The following is a 21084-nucleotide window of genomic DNA, read 5'->3' as shown; positions in this document are numbered from 1 at the left end:
TTTAAAAAAGAGAGATGAAACCGCTGCTCGGTGCGAACGGTGTTACGAGTTTGCGTTCCATCGCATTTATTCAATCCTCCGGTACCACCTGACGTGGCAGCTAGTACGAGCACTGGAGCGTTAGAGAGAAGAAGGTCAGAGCGCGGAATAAACCAAACACAGTCGCCAACCAGATGTTGCAAAATGAAGTACCGATACTTGTTAAAAAAACAAACAAAAAAACAATCCGGTAAAAGTACTGATTTAACCCCTTTACTCATCGTAGGTTACTGAAGTTTTGAAATGTATAAACAGAACGTTTTGGGGCCATTAAAGAAACAATACATTTTTTGGATATTTTTTGGAAAAATTAAAAAGTTGTGACAGAATAATCTGGAGTGAACTGACCAAAGGTCTAGCCAGCAGCAGTTGTAGCCAGTTCAGTGGTCTGGCACGGACCAGTGGTCTCTACCACTAGGCCAGGTCTGGATTGTTTTGAAAAGCTTTGCTACTCTCAATAGTACAATCTTGTTCTTTTTCAACTGCAGCACAACCAAAATGTAATCAGTCATAGTTATGACCAACCTGTGACGTGCGGTGAGGTTCATAGCTGGTGAAGCACTAACTTCATCACAATCAGATTTACAAACATATGAACCCTACAGAGTAGCTTTTTGATCATTTGATTGGCAGCAGTTAACGGGTTATGTTTCAAATCTCATCTCAGCTTTCTTCACACATACAAACTCTAGTAAACAAAAAGCATGTTTAATTAAAAAAAACAACAACATTATTATGGTCTTAACTTTATTTATAAATGAAGTTCACGTGCCTCTCCTTGTAAACAAAAGCAGAACTTGATCATAGACGTTGTCCTTGCCGTCCTTCAGTCTTAAAAGTCTTTTTGTCTCAGTAGAGATCACTGCAAGGGAAGAGAGTCGTCCTTGTTCAGTCCTGTTCCGACTGTTTGTCTTTAGTCTTTTTAGTGCTGAGAAGGACCGCGCCACTAATGCTGTAGTAGCTGGAACAGTTAGCGTTAGCTGGAGCAAAAGCTGTGTGCCTATTGTGTGCCTTTCCCCTCTCACTTGACCCCATTTCCAAAATGTTTTTAACAGACAAGTCCTCCAGCCCTACTGACCTCAGTCTATCCACCAACACTGACTGTATTCTGCAGCCGAGTCGCAAAAAGAATCCCTGGGATCACCATCACCCCTACCATGAGGCAGAATAACTGCGTGTTTGGCTCAGTGGCTCTTCGCAGCAGTTTGTTCATCGCTCAGCAGAAGAAACTAGTAACACACATATAGTTGTTGAAAAAGAAATAGCATGAGCAAAAGTGTAGCAAAAGTGTTGAAACATTTTAATAGCGACAAACAGAGAGACAGAAATACGGTCGCACTACAAAGGGCGCCAGCACAGTGAACGAGTCATTGCGGCATCTGTGGAGAGGCACAGCAGGCTGTGGTGAAAACTGGTGAAGTTAACTGAAAAATACCTTTAAAGTGCAAATCACTGGATAAATATAACCATGTGAGTATTATTTTTTTTACTTTACATTTTTTTCTTTCCAAGATTGTCAGGTGTGGCACAGCCTCACCTGCTTCCCCTGATGTCACTGCTGGAGCGAATGTTCCAAACAGTGACCCCAAAGCCGAGGCACTCTCAAATAATCTTCCTTTGAGATATGATCCAGTGTTTTATTGAAGTACACATTAACATAGTTCACATAGCTCCACTTCAAGCAACAACAACTATAAAGTGAATTTCTTTAAAGATAAATTATTTAAAATACTTATAAACGCAAAAGTAAGAGGCATGTTTTTAATGTGAAATTTAGAGAGTAAAAGTAAAAAGTTGAACAAAAGAATTTCTCAAGTGAGGTACAGATACCTGAAACATTTATTGAAGTACTTCCAAACCTCTGTTACTAACTCATATATTGATATGTGATTAAAAAAACATTTGATTAAGATGAATTAATTATAAAGGGCATAATTAATTTGATTATTTTTTTGAATCAAGTCCCACCACTAGTTTTAGAGGTTTTCTGCAGGTGATGGTCACCTACAAGGTTTATTCAGTAGTAACAAGTTAATCTTATTAAAGTATGCTTCAAAAACAAATATCTTATTATAATATAGAGGGAGAATCACAGACATTAACACACACCTCATCTATAAAAAGAGGAGTTTTATAATATGAGGACTTTTAATTCTATCAAATTGCCCTTTTGTTGTTTTCAATGCATATTTGGATACAAATGGAATCACAGCAGTCTCAGTGTTGAGGAAAGTTGAAATCTTCTGACAAATGTTGTGTTTGTATTTGAACATTGACAATCTACATTTCCAAAATGATACGTACGTTCAGTGACTTTCAAGGTCTATTTTACATGGAGCTGTGATGTAATTTAACGTGACTTGATATAAACTACATTGCTGATGCTACTGGTGACTGACAACACAACCGAAGTACACAACCAAATGACTTTGCAAACTGAATGTACGTTTGCATTGTGCAATCCTCTTTATGCCAAAAGCCTGTTTTCTAAATGTCACACATTGGGGCCTCATTATACAGGCGGTTCCCTTTTCAATACACAAAAATCTTATATGTGCTCAACTCGACCCAGCAGTAGAACGCTAATTTGAGTCAGATCAAGATTTTCCCCAATTATTCAACAAACAAAAAAAAATGTATATATACATATGTATATGTATATATATATATATATATATATATATATATATATATATGTATATATGTATATATATGTATATATATATATATATACATATATATGTATATATATATATATATATATATATATACACACAAATACACACATACACCCATACACACCCATACACACACACACAAACACACACACACACACACACACACACACACACACACACGCATATTTATATATATAATTTATTTTTATCTGGAAACAAACACTTCATGCTGACATGTTTTCTCTGTCTGATCTCAGGGGGTCCGGTTTGATCCAGAGATCCCCCAGACCCTGAGGCTGGAGTTCGCCAAGGCCAACACCAAGATGGCCAAGAACAAGCTGGTTGGCACCCCGAACCCTCCTCCGTCCCAGCAAAGCCCCGGGCCACAATTCATCGGCAGAGACCCCTGTGAGTGGCCACTGTTTGTGTACTCGTCGGCGCCGAGCTCACGTCTTCCCTCTCTGCCATCCTGATTGACCACTTCCTGTAGGGGGGCCAACTGACTTTGTGTTGTTTGAAGTGACTGGACAGCTGTGTTGTTCTGTCTGAGTGGGAGAGGGAAGGGTAGAGATAGAAGGGGGAGGGGCGGGCGGTGGGGGGGGGGGGGGGGGGTGTTTCTGAGCTTCAGCTGTGGCCACACGTACACTGTGTCCCAGGCTTATTTTTTACTTACTTATTTTTTGAGGGAGAAACAGAACTGAATTTACAAATGTAAATTCAGTTCTGTTTCTCCCCCGTTTTGTGAAATATTCCCAAGAAGGTAACGATTCACGATGGACCAGTCATCACCAGTTGAACATAGGTCAGCTGTGCTCATGCATTCTTCCTAAATGAACTCTGATCTTATCTGGGAGCATTCCTTTTCTTTAGCCAGAACGGAGGATGTGTTCTGAGGAATGGGAGGAAGCGGTTAATGAAGCCGTGACATAATCAGCAGGAGAGGCAGAGATCGCTGCTGTTTCCTGATAGCAGATGTTTAAAACTGCCGTTGATTTGATTGTGTATTGATAAACACTCGGAGAAAACACTCCACGAATCGGCCTCTTTCATTCTCTTCAGAGGTGCACTCTGTACACCTCTGCACCTCCATCGCCGCTCCCACTGTACCCCAGTTCACTTCACACTCGACTCAGTGACTTATTCATCACGTCTGACATGGCGTCCTTTCATGTTATCTCAAATTAAGTCCACTCCGCTGATTCTTGGGAGTATAATTGACTGTTTGCTAATCCCTGACCCCTGTTAGCACTGGGACTGACTGTTTTTTTGTCTTGCACAGTACATGAACAATAATGGAGACCGCCGCTACCTGGCTTTCATAACATTGGACCGCTTTCCCCTTGATGTTTTGTAGTTACCGTATTTTCCGCACTGTAAGGCGCACCGCATTATAAGGCGCACCGCATTATAAGGCGCATTAAGCGAAACAAAAGAATCAGAGATAAGTCCGTCAGACTTTATTAACTGCGTTCACAGTAACTCTAAAACTTGTTTGTAACAAATAAAAAACAGAATGATACCGCTAGAAATATGTTACCAACGCGAGTTGAAATCCACCGGAGGTTCTCTACCACGGTTCGGAAGGTGTTCGATTACGTTCCATCAGTGCTTGATTCTACAGCACCGCCGGACTCCTGACCACTGTCTCACTTCATCTACGCGATAGAGCGACCGCGTTGACGCTCTGCTCACGCTCCAGCACCCTCCCACACAGGACGCGTTTTACGAGCAGAGCGTCTCGATCGGTTCACGCGAGGATTGCAAGATGGCGCAACAACCCAGGTAGTTTTCGCGTGTTTTTAAAGAAAACAACAATGAAACAAAACATCGATACTTCCAGACACTGTTGGGACAGTGTCTGGAAGTATCGATGTGTGTAAAAAAGAAAATAAATAATAACGCAAACTGCTGGCATCATGCAAAATGCAGGTATTTAAAGTATAGATGCATTTTGTTCATCATAGTTTGAGATTCAAAGTGAAATCGTTTTTTGTTTGACGGCCGACCTGAACAGCGTTGAAGCCGATGCGTCACGTTGATGTTTCACAGTAAAGTACAGCACATATAAATACAAAATCCAGCACATTGTGTGTTATGATGAAAATCAACCGGATCCACCGTGTTTTTACACTATTGATTTCCTGTCGGAACGATCCCACCTGCTACAATTGACGCAGGAGGGACGCGGCAAGCGTCAAAGAATAAATTCTGGCGTTCTTTTCCTTTTGTAATTTACCTAAGTCGTACTACGGTAAAACACTTTGACAGAGCGCCGTGTACCTCTCAAAATCGCTTCGACGTCAGCAAGCACAACCAGAATCAATCCATATATAAGGCGCTCCGGATTATAAGGCGCACTGTCGTTTTTTGAAAAAAACAAGACTTTTAAGTGCGCCTTATAGTGCGGAAAATACGGTATTGAATCTTAACATGTCATAAGCTCCGACTGGGTGGTCACTGAACCTACCTGGGGCAGCTTTGGTCAGGTGATAGACACATAAATTCAACGGTAGCAATAACCAACAACATCTGTTTGTTTTTATGTTATATGATAGAGCCAAAGTAATGACCGTTATTTTATGCTAGTTCATCTATTTTCTTATGGAACAGATTCTTCTATTCCTATGTATCTTTTGGTTTGTCATTGTTTTGTGTGATATTTCACTTTACCAGTGAAAAAGGATTTTACAGGTGAGCTGAATCAGTGCACTCCCAAAAATTGTGGTGGCCAAGTGCAGTAAATACTCGGGATGCAACAATGTTTGTTATCGAACCGAACCATTCGGTACGCCCTGGTTGGTTTTGGTACACAACGGCAAATGACTGTATTTTGGTACATTTCGGGCAGTCACAAAACTTCATGCGCATGTTGTAAACAAAAGAGCCGAGACTAATATTGTGCGGCCTTTTGACGACCCGCGGGTTCCAGCCGCAGGTGTTTCGCCAGGAAACGGGTCCGTGGAGCGGAGCGGTTTGGCGGCTGCGAGCCTGCGACTCTGGACTCGCACCGCGGATCCTGTTTGCGGGGTCCCGCTGGTCACCTCGGTTAATTGGTATGGAGTCGGACCAGAACTCGACAACAAGAGCAAGACAAGAGAACATACAGACGAGAGCTCGAGCGATCTAGCCAGATCGACTGCCTTTAACTTAAAAGCTGCATCATATGCAATTCTTGGTTTGTTTTCCACAATGAGGGTTTGTGCATGAAAACTTCCTCTGCGCAAACTGTCTTGCTCTCTCTCTGTATTTGCTTCCACTTTTGCTTTCGTTGTTCGCGTGAACTGCCTGTCTCACTCTTTCCCGAGCCCACACAACAATCCATAAATTGAGAAGGTCCCCTAGTGGCCGTTAGCTCTAAAATAAAAACATAGATTAGCCGCACCGTTGTATTAGCCGCAGGGTTCAAAGCATGGGAAAAAGTAGCGGCTTATAGTCCGGAAATTACGGTAATAACTACTGTCCAACTCGTCCTGAAACTCGCTAATCTTTCTCCTCCCTGTTTGTTGTTGTGAAAAGACGTAAATGTTGTATTTAATCAGTGCTTTTATGTTTGTCTAAATTGATCTGATAGTACACATTTATAAAAAAAATTGTCAGTTTTTTGATGATACTGTATCTGTGCTTTTTATTATTTATAAAATACAATATTGCCTTTGCTTGCTAGTCAGAGTAGTTTCAAATAATAAGATATGGAAACCGTACCGTTACCGTGGCCCAAAAACCATGGTGCATACCGAACCGTGGTAAAACTGTACTGTTGCATCCCTACTAAATACCATGATTTTGAATAATTAAAAAAAAAAATTCAGAAAGAATGGAAAAAAAAAAGAAATTATGACAGTCAATAAGAGGAAGCGAACTTCGGCGAGTGCTGCTGCACCTCCACCAGCTGCTGTCTCCGCCCAACAACCTCCCTCCCTCCCTTCGTCTCTCTGTGGCCACTCCCCCTTTCACGGGTCGCACTCCTCACCCCACTCCTCTTCTTCTTCTTTCCACAGATGAGCTCACAGTGCCCACTCTCTATCCCAGCAGCCCAGACGTGTGGGCGTCATACCCGCTGTACCCGGCTGAGCTGTCGCCGGCCCTCCCACCTGCTTTCACCTATCCCTCCTCGCTCCACACTCAGGTAACCTGCACGACTCCCAACCCCTCTTCCTCAGCACTACTGCTGCCACCCGTCACCTTGCGCCCTACTGACGCACTACCCAGCAAGTGAGGAAAGTCCACCCTTTCCGTCTGCAGCTTCTTTTACCATAGCTAAAATACATTTTTTTTTGTATTTAGTGATGTCATAAAGGACACTGATACTTAACTCTTTAGGAACTTTAGGAACAGCACCCCGAACGAGGTGTTGGTTCATCCTCATGTAGCTGCCTTGTTTTTGTCCTCCCAAACATGGTGTTACAATGGTCTATACCGTGGTGAACTATAAAACCTTTTAATAACACTGGGTTACAAAAAAAAATAATATTTTTTTCTAAATTGTTTCTTCAGCTGAATTAGGACCATTTTGCTCTGCTGAATCCAAAAATGACATCCATTTTTCTCAATCAGGTCAGGTTTTTATGTTAATTTGATTTTGAAAAATCAGATTTTCTGGTTAAATTGATGACATTTTTGTGACATTATCAGTTGATTTTCATTAATATTTCCCATCCAAAAAAGATTTTAGCAGGAAATAATAGTTTTTTAACAGAATGTATTAATTAAATGTTACATCATTCAATTTCTGTAAATTGAATTATCGATAACATTAATTAAGGTAATGTAAGGTAAGGTAAGGTAAGGTAAATTGAATGTTGCATCGTCATTGTGCAAATTCATTTTTTGGGCAGCTGTGGCTCAGTTGGTAGAGCAGGCTGCAAATTGATGATCAATGGGTTGGCGGTTCAAACCCCAGCTCCAACTGTCCACATGCTGAAGTGTCCTTGGGCAAGACACTGAACCCTAATTGCTCCCAATGGGGCGAGGCATCACCTTGTATGGCAGCAGCCACCCATTGGTATATGAATGTGTGTGTGAATGGGTGAATGAGAGGTCAATGTAAAGCGCTTTGGGGTACCGTGAAGGTAAAAGCACTCTATAAGTGCAGTCCATTTACCATTTCTTCTGGAACAGTGGAGGAAATCTCAAAGCGCTTTATAGAACCAACCGGGCCCCCGGAGCAAGCAAGATGCGACAGTGGCTGGGAAAAACTCCCCTGTGGGAAGAAACCTAGGGCAGAACCAGACTCCAGAGGGCCATCATCTGCCTGTGAGTAGTTGGGGTGAAGTAGAAAGATAGAGGAGAGACAGAGAAAGAGAGAAAGGAGCAGAGTGAGCCAGGGTGGCAGACAGGACAGAGTGAAAAACAGATACACCAACCAGGCAAAACGGATATAAACACAAAGAATAGGAAATAATTCAAGGCTGCTGTCCATGTGGAATGTAAGTGTCCATGCTTTGGGAGGCAAGAGCCTAGCTCGATGGACAATCTGACAATCCTGGCGCAGTGGTCATCACCATCATATTATCATCATATTAAAAAAAAAAAAAATAGTTATAAGTTGAAAATCTTCAGATTTTCATTGCAAGAAATGTCAAAGAATGTTGCATCATATGATGGGAAAATACCCGTACATGTAAATAAAAATGTATACGTAGCTTAGTTCAGAGAGTTGACCTGACTGATTTTTGGATTCAGCACATCAAAATTATCCTAAATCAGCTAAAAAAAAACCAAAAAAAAACAGAAACAATAAATTTGTTGTTGACCAGTGTAATTAATCTTGACATGGCAATCATTTATAGTTATTCTGTAAAGGTGTCTGTGTTTTTTAAACCACAAAATGTGACATTTGATTGAGAAATCGGTAGAAAAGTAGAAATCTGTCATGAAATTATTCATTTAACCTAAACTGGTGTTTGTGTTTTCATAACCAGAATTCAATTCAATCCTTGCTTAACCAACTGTGATCTGGCTTATTGAGACCTTCTCATCTGCACTGATCCGCTGCAAGTTCACATCAAAATGCATTATTGATCTCTTGAAACTCTTCTCACGATGCCCATTTGCTGATCCTGATGGCATCTTGCTGTTTGTATAATTTGTTTTATGTCGGCTTTAAGTTTGCATGGATTCTCGCTGCTCCTGGCAACAGATCTCAAGGCTGCGGCGAAGATGGTGTCAGAATTTTAAAAGAAGCCGACTGTGCTTCACTGGCATTTTTTCTTTTACCAGGAGAGTTGTGGGTGATTTTAGCTGCTCTTAGCCTTTTCTTCACCACAGTAAATCGAGCAAAAACACGTGACCACATAATTTAATCAAATTCATGTCTGTCATATTTTCTAAAATACAGAAATGTGATTGCCGTTAATATGAGCAATACAATGTGTGTCTCTGTTTAGCATGTGGTGTAATTGAACACATGAACAAAATGAGTGAGTCAATTAAGTGATAAAGGAATGGCCCAATTAGTTCAAAGGAAAGAAAAGTATGTCATCATATCTTTCATGGGACATTGCTGTCAGTACAATAAATATGTAGTCAAAGTCCCGCAGCTTTTTGCTTAGCATGAATGGTGTCATTAGCTAGCACAGAGACTGAACATAAACATGTAAAATGACCTTTGCAAACATGACATCACTGTAATGTCATTATTCCATTAACTTCCTTTGTGTTTAGATTCGCTGGCTCCCACCTGCAGATGGAACTCCTCAGGGATGGAAGTCCAGGCAGTTCTGCTGAAGTATGTGTGAGTAAAGAGTAAACACGGACACACACACACACACATGCGTGCAGCAACTGCACTATAGATTGTCAAAGAGGTGTTCATTGGGGAGAACACACTGTACTTTAGTTAAATGTTCAATCAATCAATCAACTTTTATTTGTACAGCGCTAAATCACATCCAAAAATGTCTCAAAGCGCTTTGTACAATCAGAGATCCAGACTCCAGAGGGCCGTCATCTGCCTATGACCAGTTGGGGTGAGAAGGAAATACAAAAAATATGGGGAGAGAGACAGAGAGAGAGATAGAAGTAGCCAGAGTGGCAGACAGGCCAGAGTGAGTTGCAGGGTTAAAGCTCTCACAATAAACAGTAGATGCAGATATATAAGAATGAATAATTAAAATATGTATATAAGTGGATGTTTTTGTATCATATATGTCAAAACATTCTAGTATCTACATAGGCCCAAATGTTGAATGGTGGGGTGGTACAACCATACATTTAGAGTGTGTTAGTCTGTGTTTGCTGTCCACGTAGAATGCATTTGTTTATGTTTGGGAGGGCAAGAGTCCATAATGACGCATGATCTGCCATGAAATCCAGTCCTCGTCCTGATCCTGCTGGCAAAGTTGAAGCGATGGCACCAAGACCCCCAGGACTGCACTGTCCAGCTCCCTGCGTTGTGGTCATCACCTTCCAGAGACACACAGAGACTGTGGCAGTATCATGCAAATAATAGGTACTACAGGTGGAGAGGAAAATGTGATCGAAGCTCCACCTGCACTGAGCAACGATTCCCTTTAACAGGAGAGAAGGATCTCCCTCAGCGGCCCAGGCCTATCGCAGCACAACTGACAGTGGGTAGATACTAACTGTAAGCTTTATGGAAGAGGAAGGTCTTAAGTCTACTCTTAAATAAACTAACGGTGTCTGCCCCCCTCACCGAGGCCGGAAGATGGTTCCAAAGTAGAGCCAAAAAGCTGAAACTCCTCCCTCTGATCTAATTGTAGAGACTTTACCAGCTACCAAAAGTCCTGAATCCTCAGAGCGAAGGGCTCTTGGAGGATACGGTTCAATAAGTTCTTCAATGTAGGAAGGACCCTGAGAGTGAAGAGCTTTATAAGCAATTAGCAAGATCTTAAATTCAATTCTAGATCCAACTGGAAGCCAATGTAAAGATGCTAAAACTGGTGTGATGTGCTTCCTCCTTAGGAGTTAGTTAGTAGACGTGCAGCAGCATTTTATGTCAATTGTAAGGTCCTAAGAGAAGATTATATGGAATTATAGATAATATGGAATTATAGTAATCTAGTCTAGAAGTAACAAAAGCAAAATGATTTTTTTTCTGCATCTTTGAAAGACAAGAAATTTCTAATTTTAGCAATATTTCTTAAATGGGAAAAAGCTGTCCTTGCTACGTAGGAAGACTGAATATACTGTATGTCAAATTATATAAAAGACATAATCTTTTGTACTGTGAAATTACTTTTCATCACCCTTGCCAGTCGGCTTTTTGGGGCTGAGAAAGACCCATTGTTTTTTGAATGTTTCTTCTTCTTCTTCTTATGCATCTTTCGACCCAACTTTGACCCCTTAAATCCTGTTCAGTCTTGACGAAATTTGGCACCCATGTCAGGACCTGTGAAACATGTTTTTTAATCCAACAATGACAGGTTAAGGTGCTCCATAGCGCCACCAAAGCCCTCATGAGAACATTTTTCACGACCAGTACAAACATAGTAGAGTTGTGGGACCAAAAGCCACGTCTGCATTTGATCCTCACCTACATTTCACCCTGTTGGGCGGAGTCTCTATCTTCGACAGAAAATGCACAATTTGAGCATATTTGCATGTATGTACAAAAAATCAAAACTTTTTAAACATCTTCTTCTCCAAAACTGCAAATGTTTTCGGTGTGCCATACATTGTACAATATAGCCAAGACTGTGAAGATCAAAAACTCTGAAGGAAATCCTCGAGATCTCTGTAGTTTTTTTTTTTCCAGTAAATATTTCGGTACGGTGTACAGGCACAAGTGACAAAACCCAACTTAAACTGCCCTTTATTCAAATTGGAGAGGGGCTATAGTCACGAAGAAAATACTGACGTGTACTTCTTATCAGGGTCAACAATTTAGTCAGGTAGGTTTCCCCCTCACATACAAAGAAATGTCCAATTAAAATAATTTGATGATCCAAAAGTGTTATCATTGAATTTCTGCTCACATCTGACCCCCATTTTGACCCCTTTAACCTTGCTCAATTTTGATGAAATTCGGCAAGCACGTCAGGACTGATGAACAATTTTTCATGCAAAAATGACAGTTCAAGGTGCTCCACAGCGCCACCGACAGGAAAAAATGTCATAAGCAAATTCCTGCACACATTTTACCCCTAAAACTTGCTCCAAATTTCATAAAAATTTTACAGACATGTATTTCGTTCATGTATTAAATTTATGATTAAGAAGAATTAACTTGATAGGCCCAACAACACCACCTATGGCATATCGAGGTCAACAGGGGTTACCAGGGGTCACAGGCGTCTGAAGGGGTCAGAAGTCGTTGGAAGGGGCATCAGGAGGGGATGTTAGGCGTTGGGACACATCAGCATGTGTCAGGGACTTGGGCGAGTGTTGAGAGGGCATCCTCAGGGGATGGCAGGGATCAGCAGAGGTTGGCAGGCATCGGCAGGGGTTTGCACAATTCTAAAGGGATCGGTAGGCGTCGCGAGGAGTCGGCAGGTGTCGGGGTGCGTCGGGGGAGTTGGCGGGTGTCAGGGGGCGGTCACAACAAGCGTGCTCAGCCCCATCAATGCTGCTTGCAGCTTTAATTTCATCTTGTGTCTGTTTTTATTGCTTATAGGGAGACATGTTTACATCATGCTCACTATTCCGTCCTAATAAAGACCACATGTTGCCCTTCAGTAATTATCGTCCGTCAGGGTTGAATTAATGGTTGAAGTGATTGTGAATATCAAACACAGAAAAAATGTTTTGGGCATTCTCGCAATTTCGATAATGACAAATGAATTAGTTAAACCACACATTGCAGCGTTTAGCAAGCCCTGACGTGCACACGAGTGCATATTTCGTCATTTTTCACTCCAAACTAAATGCTGTGGTGCCACCAGGAAACATGCTGAAAAGACAAACCCACAAAGCACAACGAATACCCTGCTTGGCTGGGTATCTCTGTTGGCCCTGTGTGTGTGTGTGTGTGTGTGTGTGTGTGTGTGTGTGTGTGTGTGTGTGTGTGTGTGTGTGTGTGTGTGTGTGTGTGTGTCTGTCTGTGCGCGCGCGCGGCAGTCACAGTGTCAGCAGTCCCCTCCCTTCAGTGTCTCGGGACAGGAAGAAACATGTTCTCCCAACCCCTCGGGGAGTGCACGGAGGAGCGAGTGAATGGGCCTGGACGATAGCATGAAGCACAGCATCCATCGAGCTGTTGATTGGTGCGAGTCCCTTTGATTAACAGCATAGATGTTTGAGGGGAATTTTTTTGTTTTACATCCATCAAAGGGAGGGAAGTGAAGGAGGAAGTTGGTGAAGGAGGGAGTGGCTGGAAGGAAATAATTACTCCTCCATCAAACCTGGATAAAGTCATTGGCAGGGTCAGGGAGTCCTGGTGGATATTACCCCCTCAAGGAAACACAAACACAACATCTGGCTCACAGTGGAGCATAAAGTCGGACAGACCAAAATACTGCAATAATTACAGGCCGCCGGAGCTGACACACACACGCTCACACACTGCGCAGGTGAGGTGGCACACACCCGTTAGTTTTAGTTTTTATTCCATCGTCCAGGTTTTGATGTGCGATACCTGCTGCTGAACCAGCAACCCGCAAGATGAAGTCAGTTTTGGTTAACATCAGCAGCTTTGTGTCTTCTTTGCTTTGCTCTGAAAAAACACTGATCTCAGCTGTGAGCAGTTTTTTTTGTCTTGGGTTTCTTCTTTTGGGAAGGAAAACTGCTCCCTGTGACATCTGTGGATTATCCAGAGAAAAGGGAGCACTGTTTTTGAGAAGAGATGCTAATTGTTGGTGCGTGTTTTTCTTGTTTAGACCACAAACTGATTTGATTGGTTCCCACCTCAGAGCAAGAAGGTTGTGGGTTCGATTCCGGGCCTGGGACCTTTCTGTGTTGAGTTTGCATGTTCTCCCTGTGTCTGCGTGGGTTCTCTCCGGGTTCTCCTGCTTCCTCCCACAGTCCAAAAACATGAATGTGAGGTCAATTGAACACTCTAAATTGTCCGTAGGTGTGCATGTGAGTGTGAATGGTTGTTTGAATTTCAAGATTTATATTATGGTCTCATATAATCCACATTATCAGTATTTTGTAACAGCGATATTTATTCCATTAGTTTACTTCCCAGAGCCTTGTCTTGGTTTACTGTGTGCTAAGATACACACAAAAAACCAAAAGTCAGTCCTTGGTGTCACAAAGGGCACCGCTACCTCTCCCAGCCAGGTGTTTTTTCCGCCCTTTGAGCCCGTCCTGTGGCTGCCTTGCCTTTGTCCCCTTCTCAACACGTGGGTGGTCCATCAAAGCATCAGTTAGCAGGAAGTTAAAACCCAGCGATTAACCCAGAAACTGTAAACAGAGCACTAAGCAAGCTGATGGCTTTTCATGTAGGATGCCAGCAACAGCCGCTGCTTTTGCTGGCATCCTTTGTGATGGCATGGCATAGCCACCAGGGGGCTCTGCACAAAGGCACAATTGAAACCAGAGAATACAAAAAACATGCTTTGCCTTATTTACTCGAGGAAGTTGTCTTTCTCGTGTCGTGATCGAGTCTTGCCTCCCCTTTGAGCTGCGCTGCCCCCTCAGAGTGACTCGACGTACTGCTCTGCTGGGAGACATCAGATTTAAAAAAAACAAAAAAAAACAAAACAGTATTCTCTGTAACCTCTCACGCTTTTTTTTTTTTTTTTTTTTAAATCACATTCTGAGTAGAACCATTAGAGCACTAACACTGAGGAGATGCAGCCCATCCAGCACAAACTTTTTCCTTCACCCTTCTACAAATATTGCACAAGAGCTGGCCTGCGAATCTGCACTGTCATGGTGGGTTGAACCCAGTCACTCTCAGACGCAACTCCCATGTATTTGTCTTTACACTGTAGAATCTCATGACTTCCGTGGATCGCTCTATCTGTCTTTGTCAGGTTAGCCTTGCTGCTCAGTCCAGACCTGATATGGCACAGCTTTGCATGCAAGCGCCACAGGTCGGCGAGACCTCGTGCCGTGCTTTGCCGTTGTGTGCACGCTGAGCGGATGCTCTCCTGTAACCTCTGTGTCCTGTTTTGTGTCACACACTTTCTATTCCTTTGTTTTTGTGCAACTCGGCCAACTCGCCCGCACACTTGTGAAATTATTATAGCTACAAAGGATACAGGAATAAACTTGATCTGATGCTGCAGACAGATTTGTGGCACTGCTGCGCAAAGCCGTCTGCTCCGTTGAGTTGGAAGTACATTCAAAGAAGAGGCCCTGAAATTGTTGATACAGGAAGCGTCTGCTGACAGACGTTCCTCTGCAGCGTTAATCCAGATGAAGCTTGACAGAAGGTTTGTGGTCATTCAGTTGATGTTCCACTCATGGTTGAAGTATGCCTATGAGGGGGTGGGAGTGTGTGAACGTGTGTGGACAGCTGTGGTAAAGTCCTTAGACATGACAGGAAAGTCCTCATCATCTACGATTAAGAAGTTCTCAGAGTGAGTTTCAGCCCTTCCTTGGTAAACTGGCACACAAGCAAGAATCTTCCCAGCAACGGTGGGATTCTCGACTGTGTCTGACCGAACTAGTGGAGAAGATCCTTCGGTGCTCTTCTTCTAATGGGGAAATGTCTAGTTCTGATCAAACTGACCTCACTGCAGCATCCACACTGCCAAACCGTTAGCTTCCTGTTTCAGCTACGGCTAAGCCCCGGCTCTGGCCCTGCCCCTTTCTCTTCACAGGACCCCCATTTGCCTCGGTTGGCAAAAAACAATACACAGAAGAACACTTCCAGATGGATTTTTTTTTTTTTTTTTTTTTTTTTTGACAACAGAAATGTGAACTCCCAGCAGTCCAGCTGAGTTGCAAAGTCCTTCTTTATAATCACTGGGGATGAAAACTGTGAGTTTAGCCACCAGTGGCTTTTGAAAAACAACACTCCTGTGTCTGTGTTGCGCTGTTGCCCCAGAGACTTTGACTGGTGCTTCGTTGGAATGTTTGTGAAGCCGAACAATATTTGACATTCACGCTGTGGCGCAATGCTACATCACAAGCTAATAGTGGACATTAATGCCCAGTGAACTGAAGGGAAAGGTAATCCGGATTTTCCATTTGGCAAGACATGCTGGAGGTGGTGTGTGTGTGTGTGTGTGTGTGTGTGTGTGTGTGTGTGTGTGTGTGTGTGTGTGTGTGTGTGTGTGTGTGTGTGTGTGTGTGTGTGTGTGACACAGTCTAGGTGCCTGCCCTCAGGAAATTTTTTGGCCAATAGTCCAACAAAAAGCAGCGGTTCCTGTGCAGCGCTGAGCGAACTCCCACAGGAGGGCCGAGGGCCAGCTGGGGCCACTTCTAATAAGGAAGTGGGACGTTATCCTCTCAGTCAGCTCCCCCACTGATGTGTCACACACACACACACACACACACACACACACACCCACACACACACACCAGTTTATATACTGTAGCAGCACCCTGGCCCCATCCCTTCCTCGGCTCTCAGGAGCTGGATACATGTCGGCAGCTGTGAACATCACCGTCTAACCCCAGCAGCTCTGGCTGGTATGTGAGAAACACAGGCATGGCCTAAAGGCTTTATTCCAGATTAACAGGGCTTGAGGTCAGGAGGTTTTTTTTTTTAATATATATTATTACCTCAATGTCCAGGTAGAGATTGTAAATAAAGTTTGAGCTGTTAACTCACAGTTTGAGTAGAACTTAGATTTTGGCTCCATCGCTACTATTAATCCAGCCAAGCATTTGTGTCACTGTGCGTCGATGTTGCCCACAACACAGTGATGGATTGTGGACTCTTTCTCTTTGCTGGCAATGCCAGACGCACATTCCCGAGAGCCGCATCCCCGCCTGCTTTCCTAAACACGACTCGCTTATCTATTTCACATTATGCGCCCGGGCCCGGTTATTGGATGTTGCACATTAAGCCGGCAAATCACTAAATCTTCTCCCTGATCTGCGGCGACATGTTCAATGATCAACCCAGTGCTTAACCTCGGAGCCTCAGCCAGAACAAATAGGGAGCTCCGGAGGTATGCGTCGCATCAGCTTAGCCGAGCGGCTGTACGGCAAATCGATTCCTTCACCCTTCATTGAATGCGCAACAGGGCTTTAGCCAGACCAGCCGTGGCCCTTATAGAGCGTTCCCCAAAGCCGAAAGGAACTGAGGAACAGTTCCCAGTCTCTCACTTCCTGTCTGTCTTGCTCCTGCCCCTCCCTTCCCGAGCTCATGTTTGGTTTGCTAATTGTTTATTGTTCCAAAAGGTTTCTTTTGCCCCCCCCCGCCCAAACAACATTGCCACACAAAAACATTTCTGTTTTTGGCGCGACATCTGGGTTTGTGAGGTGAAGGTCCTAAAGCCGAGCCCTCTTCTGCAGATCATGATTCGGCCATGACTCTGTGTTGTACACATGTGCAGTTTTTGCATTAACATCAGACATGCCAGTGATGTCCGCTCTGCTGCAAAATCACTGAGTGCCACCATTTGCTGGTTGTTTAATATGGGAAGGTCTAATGCTGGCCGTTCTAGCACCTCAGCATCAACACCGCGCCCACTACTGCTTCTGTCTGTCAATCTTAGCTCGTAGAGTCAAGTGCCTCTGTTGAAACACTGATTTTTCTTCACACCAAGGTGTGGGACTAAACATTTGAACAGTTTGTTGCATCTGCTGTCAAACTTTAATGTTCGTTCTCTTTTTGTTTTAGCCCGTTTTGATCTTTTTGTGTTAGATAATGCACTTAATATACATTTAAGGCTGTTGCTGCGCATGGTTCATGTTTGTATCCGCCCTAACTAAGCTAATTTTAGTTTGAATATTGAGAAAATAAACAAAAATGTTGCTCTATCCAATACAAAAGAGGAAACCAAGCCAAGCCAATAAAGCAGCAACACGGTCTCTGCTCTCCATTTTTTCCTACAGGTTCCTGATGTGTGATGGTGGCCGTGGCCGGCTGTGACGGGCGTTGCAGATTGCCTCTCTTGTCCAATAGGGAACCAGGAGGACTGATCTGTCTCCGGGCTCCCAGAGCAGCGTACCGTCGGTGAGTACACGCTGCTAGTCGTCACAGGACCGATGACCCCAGCAGACCTGGAGACGAAAAGGAAAAAAACAAAACAAAAACATAAATCTCACTTTGCATACTGAAGAGGCCCCTCCTTCCTTCTACCAGAACGACTGGGATTTGTTTTTGTTTTTGTTTTTGTTTTTTGATATGCTTGATTGCCACCTCAAGTGGTGAAATCAAAATACCTTCATCTGTGTTGCTTCTTTTTTTCTCAGAAATTAAGTGTTATGGAAACAAACACATCACACAACTTTTCTCGGTATACGGCAGGACCGATAAAACGTCTCTTTTAGCAGAAAGCTAAAACTAAGTATTTTTTTTCCCTGTAGGCTGTAATACGGAAGGCTAAATATAACATATTTTTTGGGAGCTGGGAGGTTCTTGGGCAATAAAATAAATAATGTCTGTTGTATGTCGATGGACTGAATGTGGCCACCGATTGGACGCCGAGAGCAGCGTTGCTCAACTGTTCAGTCGCGACCCCGGAAGTGAATGGGAGCTGTTTTGATCGAGTCGACTGTGACTTGCGTCCTGGCCCTTGTGTTGACGTGCTGCCATATGACTCTTCTCCCCTCTGTCTCTCCATCAGGCAGCAGCAGCCTCAAGGGCCTCAGGACAATCTAGACCCCAGCCTCCATCACACATCGAGTACCCCCTCCATCCTCCATCCTCGCCCAAAGTCCCTACAACTCCTTTTTTCCATACTGTTACGTAGCTACGATTTACGGGCGGTGCTATGGCCACACCTCCATGACACACACACACACACACACACACACACACACACACACACACACACACACACACACACACACACACACACACAGACACTATGCAGGATCCCCTTTGCAAAGGTCAGACTCAAAGGAGGAGTGGCCAAAGCGCCGCCGTCTGTAATGTTATTATATGACTAGAATTATTACTGTTCTGTATATCATTCATATTATAATTCATATTAATGTTATTATGATTATAAAGATAAATGTCGAAGCATGACTTTGCAAAAAAAAAAAGAAGAAAAAAAACCCTGATGCTGTACATTTTTAGATATTTTAAAGAAATACGAAAAGTATTTTTGTAATCAAGACGACGTTTGAAATGGTTCTGTTTTTGTTTTTGTTTTTGTTTTTGTTTTTGACTTGATTTTGATTTTGATTTTGATTTTGATTTTGATTTGTTTTGTTTCCGGTTGTGAAGATCTTTCATACAGGTGATTTTTTTTCTTTACTTTATTTTTTATTTTTTTGCCCTGACTGTCGACCAAAGCAGCCCCGACGGTTTGCCGCCCCCCCCTCCCCACCCCCGTGCGATTTCAGGGTTTGCCCATGTGAGGTTTTTACGCTCTTGGTCATTGTATCTAATGTGTTTTGGGGTGTTTTTAAGTAAGCAGTCAGCATGACACCTGCTCACATTAGGGCAGTCTAATAGAGGCATTGACAGGAGTTAAGCCATCGCCGGTGAAGGCAGAGACGGTGACCCCCGGAGACAATGAAAGACAACAGAGCGAGCTGAGCTATATTAAGGATTTTCTGCTCCGTCTTTGTGTTGCAGGAGGACAGCTGCATAGAGCAGAGAAAACAAAAGACCAAAGGCTTTTCCCCCTCTTTTTTTCTGTTCTACACACTGGAGAGCTATCTAGGCTAGCGGAATTATTCCGTTTCTGACTGCTTTGTAGTCCTCTGAATCTGACTCCTTCAGAAGTTTGACATTATTTTTTCAGCATGTCTCTTTTGGTGTCACTCCAAAGGAGCCTTTTTTCCATCCGAAAGGGACATTCAACCAATTTAAGTAATTTGTCTCTTTTGTCTATTTTTACAGACGAGATCGGCTACCTTTTCTGTTTTTCCCTTTTCTTTTCTTTTTTTTTTTTTTGAGATTTGCATAGTTGTGGTTTGAGTGTGAGGAGAAAAAAAACTGATAATCTTTTGTAATCCTGTGTATCATGGTCCTGCAATAATGTCTTTGCCGTTTGACATATTATCGAGTGATAATACTCCTGTGACATTTTGATGCCCGCAAATATCTCCTTCATGTCACGTTCTGACAAAAACAAAACAAAACAGTGCTTCTTGCCTTTTTTTTCTGATAAGGCTCAGTCACCTGTCACGCTAATGGGACAATCAAAAATACTGAGACAACAATCTTCCCTGTCATCTTTAAGCGCAGTGGTGTACAATCAGATCGGAGTGGCTGAATTATATTGTGTTTGTTACGAATAATAATATTAATAATGATAATAATAATAGTATGCACATAATAGTAAATGATTTTTTTTTTCCCTTTAAGCAGGTTTCGCTTTGATGAACATTTTTGAGCCGAGTGTGGCACCAAATTTATTATTAGAACAAGTATTTATAAGGTGTGTGTGCGTGTGTTTTTCATGTCTTTAAGGTTGGTAGAAAGATAGCCAACATATACAGCCTTTGTAAGTATTACTGTATGTTTAATTGTCTGTTGATTTGATCATTTTCCAGAGCTCTTTTCTTGCGCGTGTCTATAATTCTATGAAAACTGTTTTACTCAAACGATCCACTGTGAAATCTGAAGAACAAAGTCGCTCCAGGAAGGATTTTGTGTCTCTCTGTGGTACAGAAGTTCCTTGAATTTTCATACGACGATCCCTTCCTCCATGTTTCAGTAAACCATGTGCATACAAGTGTGTTCTGTGCATGTTCATGGCGTGTGTGTGTGTGTGTGTGTGTGTGTGTGTGTGTGTGCACGCGCATTTTATTTTTTCCTTTGTATCCCCGATTGCATACAGTACTGTTGATATTTATGTACTTAATGCCACTGTGAGGAGAATCTGGATTTCAGTGAATTGCAGAGGTTTGTTTTGTTTGTTGGAACAAAAAAAAAAGCAAAATGAGAAGTTTTTATAAAAATGTTCAATGATGACATTTCAGGCCATCTGCCATTAAAGATTGACGTCAACCCAGCTGTCACATTTTCTTTTCTTTTTTTTCCTTCTCAATGAGTGTTGTTGCGGTGGTGCTTCATCTTAGGTCTCCCCCACCTGATTAACTGTGTGATCGCACTCTGAAAAGATCTTGACACAAACAACAAGTGAGTTAAACATCATTCGCTGCAATACCTCGCAAAAATTAATTCAATGTGAAACTGTACCAAACTTTTTTTTTTTTTTTTTTGTGTTATGCTGAGTAGAATTTGAAACGGTGTTATCTTTCCCTCTTGTGTATCAACTGATGGATTCAGTTTCTCATTCTTTGGGCAATGTTTTAAAGGGACAATTGATTGCCAAAATAATAAATAACCCAAGTCAAACTCCCCATAAATGAGAAAGGTATATTCTTTGCTTGCTCTTGCTTTCCAGCTCTTGCTAGAACACGTGCTTCTGGAAATCGGCTG

General features: G+C 42.6%; 1 protein-coding gene and 1 long non-coding RNA gene across 5 annotated transcripts in view; both read left to right on the top strand.

Moving 5' to 3' along the window:
• Positions 1-20970, top strand: part of LOC142894216 (RNA-binding protein with multiple splicing-like) — a 45865-nt gene extending 24895 nt beyond the window's left edge. The window contains exons 5-9 of one of the 4 annotated variants that reach the window (XM_076035489.1): positions 2975-3125; positions 6716-6843; positions 9381-9444; positions 17574-17694; positions 18308-20970. In XM_076035489.1, the coding sequence (XP_075891604.1) occupies positions 2975-3125; positions 6716-6843; positions 9381-9443 (342 nt within the window). In that variant the 3' untranslated portion in view covers position 9444; positions 17574-17694; positions 18308-20970. Of the gene's footprint in view, positions 1-2974; positions 3126-6715; positions 6844-9380; positions 9451-17573; positions 17695-18307 lie in introns of all 4 variants that reach the window. The other 3 variants (XM_076035488.1, XM_076035491.1, XM_076035490.1) reach the window with 3 other exon arrangements.
• Positions 11085-16934, top strand: LOC142894218 (uncharacterized). The gene is made up of 2 exons (XR_012927789.1): positions 11085-12683; positions 12735-16934. It is a non-coding gene; the product is annotated as an uncharacterized LOC142894218 (long non-coding RNA).
• Positions 20971-21084: the final 114 nt, after the last annotated feature.

This window comes from Nelusetta ayraudi, unplaced genomic scaffold, assembly GCF_046127955.1.
Source record: "Nelusetta ayraudi isolate G7.1 ecotype Tasmania unplaced genomic scaffold, CSIRO-AGI_Nayr_v1 ptg000042l, whole genome shotgun sequence".
In the NCBI taxonomy this organism is placed as follows: Eukaryota; Metazoa; Chordata; class Actinopteri; order Tetraodontiformes; family Monacanthidae; genus Nelusetta; species Nelusetta ayraudi.
Note: the sequence above shows the minus strand (reverse complement) of the source record. Positions and strands in the feature narration are given on the sequence as shown.